Genomic DNA, 16,545 nt, shown 5'->3' with positions numbered 1-16,545 from the left:
TATGGCACTTTCGTCTTAGAAACACTTTTTGTAAGAGAAGCAAACTGTGGCTATAGTGTGTTGCATACCTGAACGTAAGATCGACCCTTATTTCGGCCATATGTTGGGACAATTTTCCGACACAAGCGCAGTATTGATAATCGAGGACCTTGTACAACTGTCGATCCCAGTGAATTTTCCATGACCGCATATGATCCGGGTTGAAGCCTTGTGCTTGAAGTTTGTTCATTATGCCTCGAATTTCCGCTAGCAGTTCTTTCCATACTGATTGCTTAGATAATAAATCCGTTGACATCAACTGGAGAACCTTTTCAGTGATATCATTATGCTGGCGTCGCAACATTCGGTTTAAGCGGCTGAACTTCTCGGCTACGTCTTGCAGTTTCTAAATAGAATGAAAGGTAAATAAGCGATACTGAAAGTTAAACACTTGGTAATGAACAGCAGCTTTGAAGTTACCAAATTAGAACCAGGATTAAATAGTTCACAGGACAAGGTTATCTTCGATCTTAATTTGGGCGTAAGTTTTTCCTTACTCTTTGCAGAACCCGTTATTTTTCTCTTCTTTATATTATCAACAGAAATTATTAATCATCAAAAATAATTCTGTGAGATGTAAACGTAAGAGAAGATTAGAGCTAGATAAATCTTCTGCTTGATTAGTCCCTTAGGCGCGGTTGAAGAGTGGTTCGTTTTTAATTGAAGTTGCTACATCAGAATGGTCAGTGAGGTAGCCGTTAGTCCAGATCGGCCAGCGGTTCCCAACATGCAACGCGTATGGACAATACCGTATCCCAGCGTACGCTACAGCTTTACCATTCCGTAAATGTGGAGGGACAGATAGTCTCCAATTAGATCTTGCCCGGAAAGTGCCCCCGGTCTTTTCTTAGCCGCTAGATTCAACTCCTTCTTACACACGTCGCAAATATTTTGCTGTTTTTAATTGTATGCTTTCAACTTTGACACTGCGCAGGAATCTGCAACGGGGCACCCTAGGTGTACTTCGCTTTACGGACAGTGCGGTATCTACGTCGATCGCCTTTGGAAATTTAACAGTTGGCTCCATAAAAAAAAAATGGTTCAAAGTTACATTTACTACAGCGTAAAGATTAAACGTTCAATTGTACAACTTAAATTGTGAAAAGTGGTTTTTCGTGTTTTGACATGGCTGAAACGTTACAGAGTCGTTTAGGCCTAACTAATAAAATGCCCCTTACTAATTACATGACTGTTTATAGTGCAAACCGAAAAATTCGTTTAGAAGCTAGTAAACTAGAAAAAGCCCATAACCCTTACATCAAGCGCATAGCCAGTCTCCTCGGCACTTCGTGCTCGAGTCGACATTGACTCGGATATAAAGAAAATGGTGGAACTATAATTTCTGTTTGATTATGAAAAATATAATAATTTCGAATATCCGAAATCATTATATTTTTCATAGCGAAGGCGTTACTTACGACGTTAAGGAAGAACGAAGACGCACTAGCGAAATCTTACTACGTATTTACGTAACAATTGACTTTAACTTGAGATTTTTCTTTATTACAGCCCTTCGCTGCAGAATAACGTATACTAAATATGATTGCTATTCCTGCACCCAATCGGAGATATCCCGATGCGCTTGTTTACCGAGTTTTTTTAGGAGGTTTCAGTGTTGTCGTTCATGCTCCATCGGGCCTACTAGCGCTACGGGGAGCTAGATAGTAGAGCTGGGTTCGACAAAAATCTGCCTTTAGATACCGCTTTAGACAAGCCAGTACGCTAATTCAAAACTCTTAAGGGACGGATGCGGAACGACCTAATACAGGAGGACATATTCATGCCTTTTGAACTGCGTCATCTGACGTTTGGGCCAAGAACCCAGTCAACGTCACGGGGACCTAAAAATTGGCTGCTGAAGGCTGTCAAAGGCGGGACCTCGTTCTTCAGCCTTTGTTGTATAACGAATATCATCACGACAGTAGCAGGTAAATGCCAAATTTGCGATATCGACATTATCCAGGAAGTAAATTAACAACGACAATGATAGATAACGTTTCGGTATATTCCTCTGAGAAAATAAGTAGTAAATTATTGTCATCCTCCATTGCAGCTGTTGTGGCACCTTGTTGTTTTTTCGACATTTTCTTTTTTCGGATACAGTATGTATCGTAAAGCATCCTTCATCGATTTTAGATATGTTCGCTTATTTACAGTACTTATCGTACAGTGTAATGTATGAATATATCACGGTATTAGTCGATTATCTAATCAGTTTATCCTGTGAACCTGTTTCATTGTTACGCTATTATACTAGGCAACCATCCTAGCGTGCGTATTGTGACCACCCTATGCCAAATATCGTCTGCTATTTATTCTACGTTTAGGTAAGACCCCCCTCTACGTTTACTAGTGAACACCTACGGATACTAGCTCCGTCATTTTACGATAGAAATCGCTGTTTTCTTTGAAACGGCTCGATATCGGTCCCTTGTTAGAAAAGGCGAATTAAGATCCTAACCTAACTTGAGCTTGTGTTGCTTATCGATCTTTCCTTTCAATATACCTTAATGTAGGCATCGACGGCTTGCGGATCATTCCACGTAGCTGTTTTCTCTCTGCTATTCATAAGCTTTGTGAATTGCTGGGCCGACGACAGCATCATTGGCCTTTGACTTAGGATCATATGGTCGGCAATGGTCATATAGAAGTTTCCAATTTGCTGGAGATCCTACATTAAGTGGAATAAAACCAGTAAGAATTTATTTTCTCTAGCTTACCTATTCGTTCGTGACATTATAATATTGTTAGCCTAATTTTAATAATCGTTTTAAAAATTGATCTTTGGTTTCTTCAATTCCAATCTTCCCCAGCTTAGCGATAAATGATTCATACACATAAACACTACATCTTCTTGTTGACAAATGACATGCACTTATCATCTATTTCATCAAACGAGTAGCTTCACTTTACTTTTTTTTTGTTTTTTTTTTTACTTTTATATGCTATTTAGGACTGTTCGTTCTAACTTGAGTTTCAGTTCATAATGATTGAGATAGAAGTATAATGTCCAGTATCTGTTTCGCGCTAACTTATGCGCTGATAGAAGACGAAGCGGAATGAATAAGATAGGCAAAAGAATAAAAAAGTGAGCTTTTTGACAGATAACATTCATTATCACTCGGCATTATCACTACTGTCGTTCGTATGTAATGGACCGCGGACTGCCCTAAAAAAGCCGGTTTATTACCTACCTTGGCTTGTCTAAAATAGAGTCTCGCTTTTGCGTCAACCTCTTCGACGGCCGGCGGAATCGTAAGACCGAGAACACGCAGCTGTCGCACCTCCTGTATCAGCGTTACTAACCGGGGACTGTAACTCACTCGGGGCGTGCCTTCAGCGTCTAGCCGAATAACAGTTTGATTGGTGTCTAGGCTGGCAGTCACATCAAGAGGATCAGCATCGGCAGGCGACATGAAGGCCACCCGTCAGGTCAATCAACCAACGGGGCCAGCCAATGAGCATTAGTGGTGATAATAACATCAAAACAATATAAAATCAACAAATGTTGAAGAAGTTGATCTGTGATCGAGCTAGAGGTCAGTTGAGACACAGAGGAGACAATGAAAATTACTACGGCACACTTCCGTGTATCGTCCGGAAAAATAGAGCAGTGATGATATATATATCCGTCCAAAAAAGCGGAAAGCCATTGTTGCAAAGATGACAAATCGGATATAATATTATAATATCGAATATAATTCGATAATTATGAAGCGACTAGGACTAGTTGTTTATAGGCATGTGTCATGCTAAGTCCTAGGCTACCTTCGAGCACGAAAGAAAAAAAGTTTTTACGCATCGCATTGTGGCTTCGAACTAACGATTGCTAAGTCATGATATCTAAAAAACCGAAAAGGTCAGGCAGGCAGGCAGGCCACACAAATCTCTGGACCAAAGGCATACGAGCTATAACATAATGTGCATTTTTTCTGTGATGTACTAGTTGGACTAGTAGTATGTGATCGAGCTCAGTTGAAAACCTTCCAACTATTCCAGCTTTTTAAATGATCGGAAGTTTCTCCAGGCTGTAAATAGATGAAACCCTGTTAATAGCTTATGAAATAAGTTGTGCTTGATATGCTATGGATTTCTAGAATAGGTCGTATGTTTTCTATTGAAGCCATGACACAAAGTAAGGTAACAGAAAAAGTAAGTTTCACCAGCATTCCGTGTCCTGTTCTGGCCGAAGCAGAAAAAGGACCGACAGTTGAGGTTATCTACCACTGAAACGTTCGTTCAATAGAGTGAATTCATTAGAATACAAATAAGCTAAGTATAGTAGACCTCGATGTCGTGAAAAGCCCGGTTTATAATAATTGGTTTAAAGTTATCGAAATCAGGCCATATGGGTGCTACTCACCGAACGTATACGTTTTGTAATTAAATTCTGTTAATAACAAGCTATGCTTCTGGCCAAGCGTTTATGCTTCTTTAATCAACTCATTTAACGATACTCGCACATATTCACTAATTATTAAATCAATCGCCTGTGGTTAATAAGTGTGAAGATTCTTCGAAGTAGCGCAGTGCTCTCAACAGGCTACGTCTGGTTATTCTAAGGCGGCAACCGACGACCTCGAAGTGGCCTGAATGCAGTTTCCACATTCCTAGAGGGGACATTCTGTTCTGCCTTCAAAGCGATCGAGAACAGTGAGAAATGGGTCAGAAATGCTTTTAGCGATAGTGTACCGAACTGTCTACGATTGTATTGAAGACGAGACTGTTCATATGATATCTCATAGCAAAAAAATGTGTATCGGTCTTTGTTAGCGTTCGTTGAACCCAACTGGGCTTTGTTGTTCATGCCACGCAAAGATCAGATAAAGGCAATGGGCAGAATGCAAATGCTGGGCAAGCAAGTTCCGATTTTTCGGGACAAAAAGCACAAGTTTCCATCAGAATTGTCTATTGTTTATTTTATATTTATGTAGTTATAGTAGGACTTTTGTCCTGTCAGTTCGAGGTAACGTAATTCCAGAGGACGACATTTATTACCCTGACCAACTAGCCAATAGACATTAAAGTGAAACAGAGGAATGAATAATCTCAAAAAAAGCATAAAAAATGTGTGCAAAGGAAAACATTTCTGTCCTTATAGTACTACCGTTACTGGCACTGCCTCAGACGGCTGGCTCTCGAACTAAACAAAGCGTGCCTAAGCCCGGTTTCGAATGTGTGTTAAGGCATGCATCTCTGGTATTATTGGATTTCCAGCCACTAAAATCTTAAAAAAGGCCCCGTATCCTCGGGCCTTGATTCAGAACGGAATCTAATATCGCGTCAAATCAAAAGCTTGTGGCCAGTGCTTTCAAACAAAGACTATCATAGCTGCACACGTTACCATTGCGCCATTATAAAGATCTACTACAGTTCCCGGATGCTATCTACCGCCTCCCCAATCGAAGCTGCGTTCGGCTAATTAATTGAAAAAATCACTTTTGAAGCAATACAACACTAGCACAGATAATAGCTATTTGAAATTAATCAACGGCGCTCGATAGAGAGAGCGTATATCAGAGTTCCACTGTGTGGTAATGAGCCTTCGTTCCACGTACCTGAGTGACTTGTCCCGTATTCCCGCCTGTAAATCTCGACACCACGAATCATAGATCTCCTTCTGGTACTCAACAACATCGAGGCGAAAAGTACGCAATTTTTCTTCTAATTTTCTACTCAACGATAGACCTTGTAATACAGACGATGTCATGTTTTGAAGGTCGACGATCTATATGCAAAAGTAACAAACAATCATTTAACTATGTGCTATCTCTGGTGAACTGTCCGTCGTCATTCATCGTTCACTCCTCATTCGTTTCTATTGTCGACTACATGTTCTATACTTAGAGTCATAGTAGTAACTATCATAAAAACACAGAAAAAACATGCGGACGCGCTTTATAATAATGTTATTTCTGCTAGATAGTTTAGCTACTGCTTTTTTCTTAAAGCGTAAATAAAACATACAAAAATAAGAACAAGTTACGATGTCCCGCTGCACAAATGGCAAGCGAGCATATAAACGAATTAGAAAGTGAGCTACCTTTGTTTCTAATTGCCTTCCCCAGAGGACATTGCTCACGACTGCGGGCATGTGAGCTACTCTGTTTCGCTCCTCGTGATCCATACGTTGATCAAACTCACGCCTCATGTGGGTAACGTACTCGCTAAATTGAACTATCATATTTTCCCTGTGGACCAATCAAATATTCTCAGTCAGACATATATCTCTATGTACAGGGTGTTGCGTCCAAATTAGAAAAACTTTGACAAACTATTCTGTATAGTGCGCGTGTGCTTATTCGTTCATCTTTCTAACGGTAGATTCGTCGTAGGGAATAACAGCGTGTTGTTTTTATATTTTTGATTGCAGATTAGCTATTACCCAATATTCCCGCGCGGGACGAGACTCCATCAACGTAAAAACTTCCCACTTTGCTTAAAATTGGAAGTTTCTCATACTGACAGTATTCATGCGACTTCTGAAAAATCCGATGAAGACTTCCGCGACGCAAACGAGTATCGTCCTTTGGGCTCAGATCTAGGGAGCTCAAAATATATTAAAATTGTCCAAAAGTCCTTTCTGATTCACCCGGATTTTTATACAAAAATTAATGGCCGTTTTAGAAAAACAGAGTATCACTTTCTAAACGAGTCGCCTAAATAAGCTCGAACTGTTTGGACCTTTTCCAACTTTTGAATTTTTAGTCGTTCCGAACCGTTGTATTTTTGAAAAATTCTCGAGAAATTACTATGATTTCGATGTGCAGATTTGTGGAAAAATGTTTCAAAAATGACTGGTTAGCGGTAAAATCGCGAATTGAAGCCGTAACCGCAATAAATAGTAATTTTATTGCATAGACATGACCGCCAAAGATGATGCTTTTATTACACGCAAGAAAAAATCGTTCAAAATACAACGTAAAAAAACAAGCCATACAAAAAAATCTTCATTTTCACGCATTTATATATATAAACGAACACATGGTCTGATAGCTAGGTTATGGTAGAGTAAAAAGCGGACATGATATGGAATATCTAGTTCTATGAAAAAAAAAAAAAGTTCTGCCATTTAAGTTAATAACCTCGACCAAAAAGTATGTTTGCGTAGCATTAACGATCCCGAAATTATGTCCATTCCTGGTATATATTGTAGAAAGCACAAAATGAATGCCCCTTACTCGGACATAAAAACTTTGCTATCTAATTCAAAGGGTACTTAATATTAATTGACGCTAGTGCAACAAGTAAGCAAAATTATACTGCCTAGAATACCTGACGTTCCGGGGCGCGTAACAACAAAAGATGGCTATTATGCCTATGCGAACTGCAATAAGTACGTCAATGTACGGGTGACGATTTCGGCCTAATTAAGCCGCGGGCTTTGTTGGACCTTAAGAGTCAAAAACTCATTTTTTTCTGTCTAAAGGAACGCGTCAATTAGTTAGGGAATTATTATTGATTAGGACATTTCTGCAAGTCCAACATCCAGTAGCGCTACGAAGCTTGTAAATTCTAATTACACGTTCTTAATATAATAAAAGGCAATGCTGTTCGATGTATATCTGCCGGATATAACACTTAGCAAAAACTAGGTTACCACTAAATAAGAATAAGAAACACGTTTATCTAATAAAAACCTGTCGGCTCTATCGGTTTACGAGCATTCTGGGCCTATCAGAAAAAATAAGGGGCAACGAGGTTTTGTATGTTTTCTGTTCGAGAAGTATTGCACACTTGCAAAAAGCAGCGTCTCCGTTATATGGCTTTTTCGCTTTATGGCCTGACGAAAGATGAAGCACGCTTTCGTGCATAACGCACCTTATTTTGTACGTCACTGTATGTGGACTGCAAATACAATCTTCGCAAACATGGATTGTAAATCCTCGTCGTGTTGCTGGAGTACTTTTGTTTACCCGGACCTATTCACATACAAGGGAATTTAATAAAAAATTGAATGACCAGGACGGCAGTTAAGCTAAGTGGCATCGTATTCAATGTGGAAAATGAAGATCTGAGAACGTCATTGTAGCATAATTTACAATAAATAAAGATAAAATCGGGCATAACTGTTTCACTTAAGTTGAGCCACTTCTATGTTCAGCATAACTTTTCGTTATCGAACGAGTGACCGAGGTACGAACGGAACTGAGTTGGTGATTCAACATTGTATACACGTTGAGCCTAGTTACAACAGAAGCCATAGGAAAGTTACTATTTAAAACAGGTGCTCTTACTCGCAGTGTCAAATGGAACTTCTATCCAATTTTCATCCAAAGTAAGATGTAACTATTATGTACTGAAACAACAAACATAATTACTTTCACATGTACTTGACGAAAAGCATAACAATTGATCTTAGTACAAATTTAGTTGTTTTAATATAGATTGCCATCAGAACGCAGATTAACGCTTTTCTTTTAGCATTTTTGGATCGTCTCATACATAAGCATACCTACGTTATCATAGGTATCGAAATATGAGCAAGGGTCACAGCTTGTTTATCGATGTCACATTCTCGTGCCAGCCACGAGGTAAACTCAAATAGTACATGCTTAAAAACTTCGACGTTTCAAATAAAAAAAGCAGGTTTTTGATAACTGGAGGTAGTTCAGAGATTGTTTACGTGATCCGGATGTCGAAATCAAAAGTGGGTGTTACTATAATAGGAAAATCTGTCGTGGACTTGGCCAGGGAAAGCTGCGTCCATTGCTGATGCGATGGAATAATACCGATCTACTCAAACAACCCAATGCCACGTGCGATAATAACAAGAAGAAGAACACTAAAAATAGAACCATATCATAACTCATAATCGTTCGAACCTTTCGGCGGTAAGTTCTAGTGCGACCTGCGGACGCACGGCTACGTCCTTGTAACGTTTAAGAAGGCTCAGAATACCGTCGACGTTGCTTCCCGCCTCAGCCAGCAACTGTTTTAGCTTTACGGCTGCTGCTTTTTCCGCTGAGCTATGACATAGAAGGCAAGGTCTGTTATACATTGCAACGAGTCATACATATACAAATAGTATTATATTAAACATCCACACGCTAGTTTAATTTTACCGGAGATAAGCAGTAAACTTTAAAAGGGTTCGCTCGCAATTAGGAAGGCTTAAAGGCGAGCGACATAATAGAAAAATTCCTCACGCCTAGCTTTACAGACGTCACGAAAACTGTGCACGCCACGAATTCCACGAACAACATATCGTAACACAACAACGATGATTTTGTATCTGATTGGTCTACCCAACAGTCGTTTGTTATCGCTGAAATTTCGATAAAACATAGGTCAGCTAACGTGTAACACGCACAGATGGGAGAAATTAATCGACAGGTCCGTCTTACAATGTTCATATTTAGCGCCACGTTCATAGCTGGGAAAAATTTCGGGCACGAACAGCTTCAATTGTCTTTAGAACAAACAAACAAACAAACGATAAGGGAAGGATTTCAAGCCTTTTTAGTAATAATCAACAAGAAATCACGTTCTTACGAAATTCTATCATGATGTTGACGTACTGAGTGCCCCTAGTCGACAGTATTATGGGGCGCTTCAGCAAACATGATCATATGCAATATGTTTCTTCTGAATGACGATAGATTGAAACGCTTCGTACCGCCTACCTGAGATGATGTTCGAATTCGATGACGGCCTTATTGTAGATCTGTTGCGTAGCGGGATTAAAGTGTAGGGCATCAATCTTCATCAGGGGAGCAAACACCTCAGTGTCTTCACGAAGAGAGATCTTCGCTAGCAAAGATAGTTGCTGATGGATTGTTCGTAAGCCCTGCACCTTTTGTAATATGTTATTATCGTCAAATGTTACAGTTAGAACTGTGTTATAACCAGGCGGATCTCAAAGAAATCGTATCTCCCGTTTCTGCTACGTTAAGGGAAGCGATGCAAATATTTCAGTTTCAAAAGAATCCTACTAATAAATCTAAAGATTAACCGATAACGGTATTATCGGATCCAAACAATAATAATGTTCTGTAATATTGGAAGCCGCGATTAGTGAACCTACATGGAGTAAGCGTTGGGTAAAGCCAACAACATATGTTGGTACAAACGGGGGCCCATCCCACTGATGGTTCTCCCTAGGCCAAAATACTCCTGTATGTTTTTGACAAGCATCCTGCCATTTGAGGCAGATATCTAGCGCCACCTCAAGCTCGAGTCGTACACGGTCGTATTGAGATGTCCAGAGCATCTCGCGAAGCGACTCCTGAATCTGTGTCGTAATTGTTATGCCTAAAACGAAATTGAGGATACATACTTACAAATTTCGCTAAGCGTTTTTTAATTGCACGCGAGAGGCTACTCTGATAATCATCGTACTAACTCGTATATGTATGTATTCACTCGATAAAGCATAGTCTATATCGTCACATATTCGGAGGAAAGTCTACATTTCATCCCCTAGAGCATACATGAGGAAAAAAAAAAAGAAAAGCGTTCCGACGATTGCGCTGCTAAGGCGCACCACAACGCCCTCTTGCTACCAGGAAACGTGATACGACACACGCGACATGTTGAAATCGCAAAGAGGCAGATCCTGAGCTCGGACAGGCAAACAGATGACCATTCTCGCCCTAATCGCTGCTCAGTGTATAAGTATGCTAAAAAGCGCTATCATTCATTAGATTAATTAGAATTAATTAAACTGTAGGTCCATTATATATGTATATATATATATATATATATTTTTTTTTTTGCCTCAACTGATACAAAACGTTTTTAAAGCTAAATTTGTTGTTTTTCACCCAGCTCTATCAAGCGTCCGCATTAATGACAGTCATTACAAATACGTTGCTTCTCTTATTTACCTGCTAATTTAAGGGACACGCTATTGTTTCGATTAGTTCGAACGCATAGGGCATAGACATAATGTGTTTCGTGACGGCTGGGGGCCAGCCAGTCAATCAGTCGCCTGCCTGATGGAACACCTAACGGCGATACAGGACGTAAAGCTCAAAATCTCGCCCCCTAACTCTTCTCTTTCAGCGGTTGTCTTGAGTCTCTGGCTTCAGAAAAAAATTAGATAGACAAAAATAGTGTCTAAGGCAAGAACGACAGTTGCATGCTTATCTCCTTTTTGCCATATTGGCGTCCCTCTGTGCGTCTAATTCTGCTCTTATTGATCGTTGGCTATGTATCTGTACCGCCTTCTGGGCTGATTGTTACAAGCAAATCACTGAAAAGCTACAAGTTGTTTAAAATTATGCAACCCTAGCTGTGTTTCGCTTTTGTTGACCAAGCCCAGCTTTAAGGACCCGATCCCAACATCACTTTCTCAGTGTCCATAGTCTACCTAGGTACCGAGCAGTAATCAGCGATTTCAAATGGCCGTCTAGGAAACTAGCACTATGATTGAAGAAGCTTTAGGTATAGCAAAATGCGAGATTTAGCCATTGCTACTCAATTAGCTTGTCTTGCTATAGTCCTCTAACTGAGCTTGCAAACCAAAGGTAACCAAATGAAACGTTAGTTAAAGCGTTCTAACGCTTACGTGGTAGCTTATAGGTAAATTTAAATAGTAAGAAGTTATTTAGTTCGGATAGTGGAATATATAAAATAGTGCATTTACTGTTATTGAAACTGTATGACATATTAATCTAGATAAGTGATCTAGTTAATATTTACCGGTGATATCGAAAAGGTGTCTCATTCTTATCTGGGGATAGGACGGCTTCACGTGCTCCTGTTTCCAAAGATCGTCGAAGGAGTTGACAAGAGCATCAACGTTATCGGAGAGCTCGCCAAGCGATACAGAGCTAACATAAATTTGTTCGATCGGCTCCAGATAACTAAGTGTTGAAATGAAAATAAAAATTATTATAGTTCTGTTAGTGTTCCGTGAACTAGAAACTTAAGCGTCGTATCCCTCGAGGTAAAGCGGTCATAACGCATACATATCATTGATTGAAGTTACACTTTCCATAGTCTCCGCTTAGACTAAATTGTGCCGCATAAAACGTACGTCGTTACGTTACATGACAATTAGGAAAGAAGTATCAAATTCCTTTAAAGTCAAAAAATATATATATATATGTACAGTAAATATATCCGTTTAACTTAAAATTGAAACTATTAGCTTTACGGTAAACATATGATACGCGCACAATTTTATTATTAATGCAGTAAACTTGTCTGCAGTTACTGCAGCAAATTATGAAATAGACTCTAAAATGGTTCAAAGAAGATGTCAAGGTCAATACATGGTAATGCCAATTGGTAACTCGTGACTTGCGCAAATCATACTTTCAGCTACAATTTAAAAATCTTCAAACCTTGCATTGGGCGTTATCGAAACACAAAGGTAGATTAATTTTTCGCCGGTAAACCTTAGGGCCTTAGAGGGTCCACAGGAAAATAAATGTCATAGATGTTTAATCTTCCTGCGGAAGTTGATTATACAATCGAACAAGGGCTTTATGTGAGGCCAGTACTTTATTGCATCAATTGGTCCTGAGAGGGTTATTCTATTTAAAGAGTTTCAGAATGCTTTTTTTCTATACCTTAAAGCAAGTGAAATCGAATTGTCGTTATGATTAATTATGGGCATGTTTCCCACTATTTTCTCATCATAGACCGATCAGGTCGCAGCAGAGACAACCAATGTTTGAAAAGGATAATTCGTACCGTTACGGCTTGTTTACAAATATTATATAAACAGATCTCTATATTGTTCATGCCCGTTAGCATAGGTACAAGGCATCGTCCGTGATGTCTCGGACGCTGTACATCCCTACCTGGCAAATATTTTAGCGCGCGTCGCTTCAGAACAAGCTGTGGCGGCCACCTCCCTCCAAAACGAAAGTTCGTCGAGCGGTTCTAGAATCGCGGCAAGACGCTCGCGATCTCCTCGAGGCGCTCCGCTGCGGGGTCGGTTTAGGATAGCGCTTAGGCCTGTCTCTAACTCGCCAAGAAGCTCTTGCAATTTCGGTGTAGCTTTGGAGCGTTCAAGAATGACTGGGGAGAATACCTATAGTATAAATAACGATATTTACTAGCGCACAATTTTCCAATCGAAATTGGCTTCCATGAGAAGAGCGCTGCGTTCATTGTAATTAGGTTTTCTGTAACATTGTATCAGCCTGAGTGCCTATTTGAGTGAAATAAATTACATTTGACTATAATTTAATATTTGACAGCTGCGTTTTTTGTGGACGTTTTTTAATGCCTTTTACTCATACGCCATTTTCGCGTATGTTTCTTAATTTAAGTTCACGCAATATTTGCATTTACAGCTGGGAGAGTCTAGGTAAATTCGCGTAGACGGTACCTTATGAAGGTTTCCATAAAGAGACGCAAGTGGCGAGTCTACCAACGACGTGATATGTAAATTTTCTTGCAGATTATCTTCAGTAATTACAACGGAGTTCAATTTGAAAAACACCAGGCCTTTGTCGATGGCGTTGGTTATGTCTGACATCTGGTAAAAACAAATAGAATAGATTTGATCCATAAATATATACATATTTACGTATAGAGTACATTATTTCACATTACGTACTCACAAGGATTGACTTTTATATAGAAACGGGCTGGCTTTGCCTACGCATTAACACTAAAGTTTTTAGCTTGTCAATAGCATGCGGACAGGTCCAGTATTAAACCCAACTCGTCGAGGCGTGAGAATCTTGCCACGTTGTTAGTAAGGGTAGGAAGTAACAGGTAGTGATTCATTTTCAACTGAAATCCCCGACTGGCAACGTGTCGTAGAAAAACTATTACGCCCCCTGGAAAGTCGGGCCGGAATTACTACAATTTCATAATTTTCCAATTAATTAAGTGGTAGTATTTAACCAGGAATAAAGACAGCCCGACGCGTAAAATGTGTCATACGTTTCTTCATTTCCTTACATTGATAGTCGACACGAGTTCCTTCGAATCGGGTCTCTTCAACATGGCGAGCGTTGTCACAGTTGGCGTGTCCAGGAAGATGTTAATAACCTAAGAAAAATAAGATATAGGTAGAATGACATAAATGTTTGATAGGTGTTTTAATATGCCATGGATAGTTTTAAATAAGAGCTGAAGCTGAATGTGTGTTTAAGCGGTTTTTATCCTCAAAGATCCTCAAAGATAAGAAACAGTTGATGAATGATAAATTGTCATTAAGCAACTAGAAGTTAACTCATAACGAGTGCTATCAGGTTCAAGGAATGGTCCCAGTATCTATTATGACCTACGTAGACCCTACAATTCACTATGGGGGATATTAGCTGTCCGTATCCAAAAGCCATTAAGTGACAACTATACAGTATGAACATGCACACTTGTGAAGGTTTTAAGTTCTCCTTTGAAATAAAGATAGATAGGGTGTAAGTTTAAAGTTTGGCTTCTAAATAAATAATGCAATGTACAATGCATTCTAAACTCACGGATGAACTTGCAGATCTCATGTATTTCTGGCACCTAATTGTAAATCTTAATTAAAAGATTGGATAATGTCGAAGCGCTATTTCGAATTATGCTGAAAGCCGTTATGGTCGATAGGGTGTGTTATGTAAAGCGTTCGTATATTTCCATTAGCATTGGCCTTACCACTTGAATTGCACATTTTCGAAAAGCTACTGTTTGCCGAATATGCGTATACGCAAAGTTAAATCGTTTTTTCGAAAAAATACTTCTCGTTAATCTTTGCAAAGCAATTAGATATAGCGTTGCCCATCGTTTAGTCCAACAAATAGTCGGTAATAACGACTAAAGCGTTTTTATAATTTCCGATGCGTGCTTTTGCGTTCTTGTCATTTTGCGACAAGCATGTTCTGTCCCAAGCTACTGCGTGCATAGTGGACAATTAAGCTATTGTATACGCAATTCTAGATTAAAAATACCTTACCTTGAGTACCTTATCCTCGAACTTGTCGCTATTCTGCTCGAAGTATATAGACGACATCGTCAGGATGAGGTGCTGTCGTTTGTCCATTGCGATGGTCTATGTCGCTCAGAAGTATTTAATTTCCGTTTTCAGCGACTTGTATTTATGCTGTTTCTCTTAATTCACTTTATCCATGTACAAAGGTACACACGATTGGGCGTACACCTCTATGTACCGTGTCGGAGGAGGATGGGCGAAATGGCCCAGTTATTGAAAAGCACGCCGATGAATGAACAAACACATTCCTTTTTCCTATCCTTATAGATGATTTTTTACAGATGATTTGTCTTGACCATCGATTATAATCCTTAGTAGAACAGAGGTCCGCGCAAAGAGAAAGCGTACTTGTCCTACGGTTCGTATCCCTTTGTCTCTTCATACACTTTTGCTTTAAACTTTGACCATGGTACGGATCCAGTTAGTGTGTAAATATGCTACACCATCCTACACAGTTTATAGCAGTATTGGCCAGGGTAGAACTAGTCCGTTAAGGCACCTTTTCAACGTTCGGCGATGATGGTGCACGATTTACCTTTACCTACTCTTTTGCATCCGCCGTTGATATGGGGGCACACTGGAAAGCTGTCGGTTGGCTACTATTAGAAGGCAATGGTATGTTTCGAAATTGCTACAGGACAATGTAAATGGTTGATCTTTAAATATGGGCAAATTTAGATGCATACACATCGTACCTGTCCCTTTTCTTCTCGATATTTACGTATGTTATTAAGTAAGTTAAGACAAAGCCTTTCTGTTTTAGGAAGCCTAAATTATTCTAGTAATCAACTAATTATATTAGTGAATGATTTTTAATTAATATTTTTTCGTTACTATACTTCAGTGCGTCAACGTTTTTCTCTGTATTTTTTTGAATTGTCTTTAAACGGGTGTAAAGAGAGGAAGAAATTAACTACCGTTGTGCTGCACGCCGTAGGTTATTTTTCGTCCAGGCATGTCGTCCAACAGTTATCGGAATTGTTGTTAGGTGGTCCAGTGATGTTTGGGCGATTCGAGGGTCGGTTGCTATGGGAACGTTATAGAGCGTAGAGCGCTCTCGCACACTCCGGGTGCGACTCCGGACGGGTGGTACCCGTCCTGGGTCTGTAAGCCGGCACGCATAGAAACAAAACCTCCATAGGGGACCATATCAATCGTGCCACACAAACCCACTGTTCCAAAAAGTATTCTTACGGTTTTCCGTGTAATATTGTGGAGTAAGACTTCGCCACAGCAATGCTATGCTGATCGGCGCCGCTGGTCCTATTATTATAAATTGTTTGAAATATTTTATTTGGTTCATATGCCTGTATGGTCGCGTCTGTATAACCCAAATATATGATTTTAGGCGGGCTATCGCTTTGCTACTTCATCGATTGTTTACCAATATGCTTCTACCATTTCTTGTGTCCGGTCTCGCTGCTTTTTTTGCATCGAGATACACATGTATATATATATATATATATATATATATATATATATATCGTGTTGCGCTTTTCTGAGGATACCGTGCGTGGATAGCATGCTTACTCATTAAGGTAGCTTACAGAGACAATAAGTACTGCCTTAAAAGGCAGACTCCATACGTCTTTGTAGACCTCATAGGTAATTTTGCGAAT

At 39.6% G+C, this 16,545-nt stretch overlaps 1 protein-coding gene across 1 annotated transcript in view; it reads right to left on the bottom strand.

Annotated features, from left to right (window-relative positions):
* The window catches only part of LOC111249062 (cytoplasmic dynein 2 heavy chain 1-like), a 16,399-nt gene extending 467 nt beyond the window's left edge, over window positions 1–15,932 (bottom strand). Inside the window, exons 1-14 of the mRNA XM_086986800.1 lie at window positions 15,844–15,932; window positions 14,891–15,511; window positions 13,909–13,998; window positions 13,328–13,477; window positions 12,795–13,027; window positions 11,686–11,849; window positions 10,067–10,293; window positions 9,666–9,835; window positions 8,865–9,008; window positions 6,083–6,230; window positions 5,598–5,767; window positions 3,234–3,414; window positions 2,546–2,710; window positions 69–385 (exon numbers count right to left, since the gene is read on the bottom strand). Coding sequence (XP_086842926.1) covers window positions 69–385; window positions 2,546–2,710; window positions 3,234–3,414; window positions 5,598–5,767; window positions 6,083–6,230; window positions 8,865–9,008; window positions 9,666–9,835; window positions 10,067–10,293; window positions 11,686–11,849; window positions 12,795–13,027; window positions 13,328–13,477; window positions 13,909–13,998; window positions 14,891–14,977 — 2,246 coding nt within the window. The 5' untranslated portion in view covers window positions 14,978–15,511; window positions 15,844–15,932. The remainder of the gene's footprint in view (window positions 1–68; window positions 386–2,545; window positions 2,711–3,233; window positions 3,415–5,597; window positions 5,768–6,082; window positions 6,231–8,864; window positions 9,009–9,665; window positions 9,836–10,066; window positions 10,294–11,685; window positions 11,850–12,794; window positions 13,028–13,327; window positions 13,478–13,908; window positions 13,999–14,890; window positions 15,512–15,843) is intronic.
* Between the last annotated feature and the right edge of the window lie 613 nt (window positions 15,933–16,545).

This window comes from Varroa destructor, unplaced genomic scaffold, assembly GCF_002443255.2.
Source record: "Varroa destructor unplaced genomic scaffold, Vdes_3.0 BEIS01000004.1, whole genome shotgun sequence".
NCBI classification, from domain to species: Eukaryota; Metazoa; Arthropoda; class Arachnida; order Mesostigmata; family Varroidae; genus Varroa; species Varroa destructor.
Note: the sequence above shows the minus strand (reverse complement) of the source record. Positions and strands in the feature narration are given on the sequence as shown.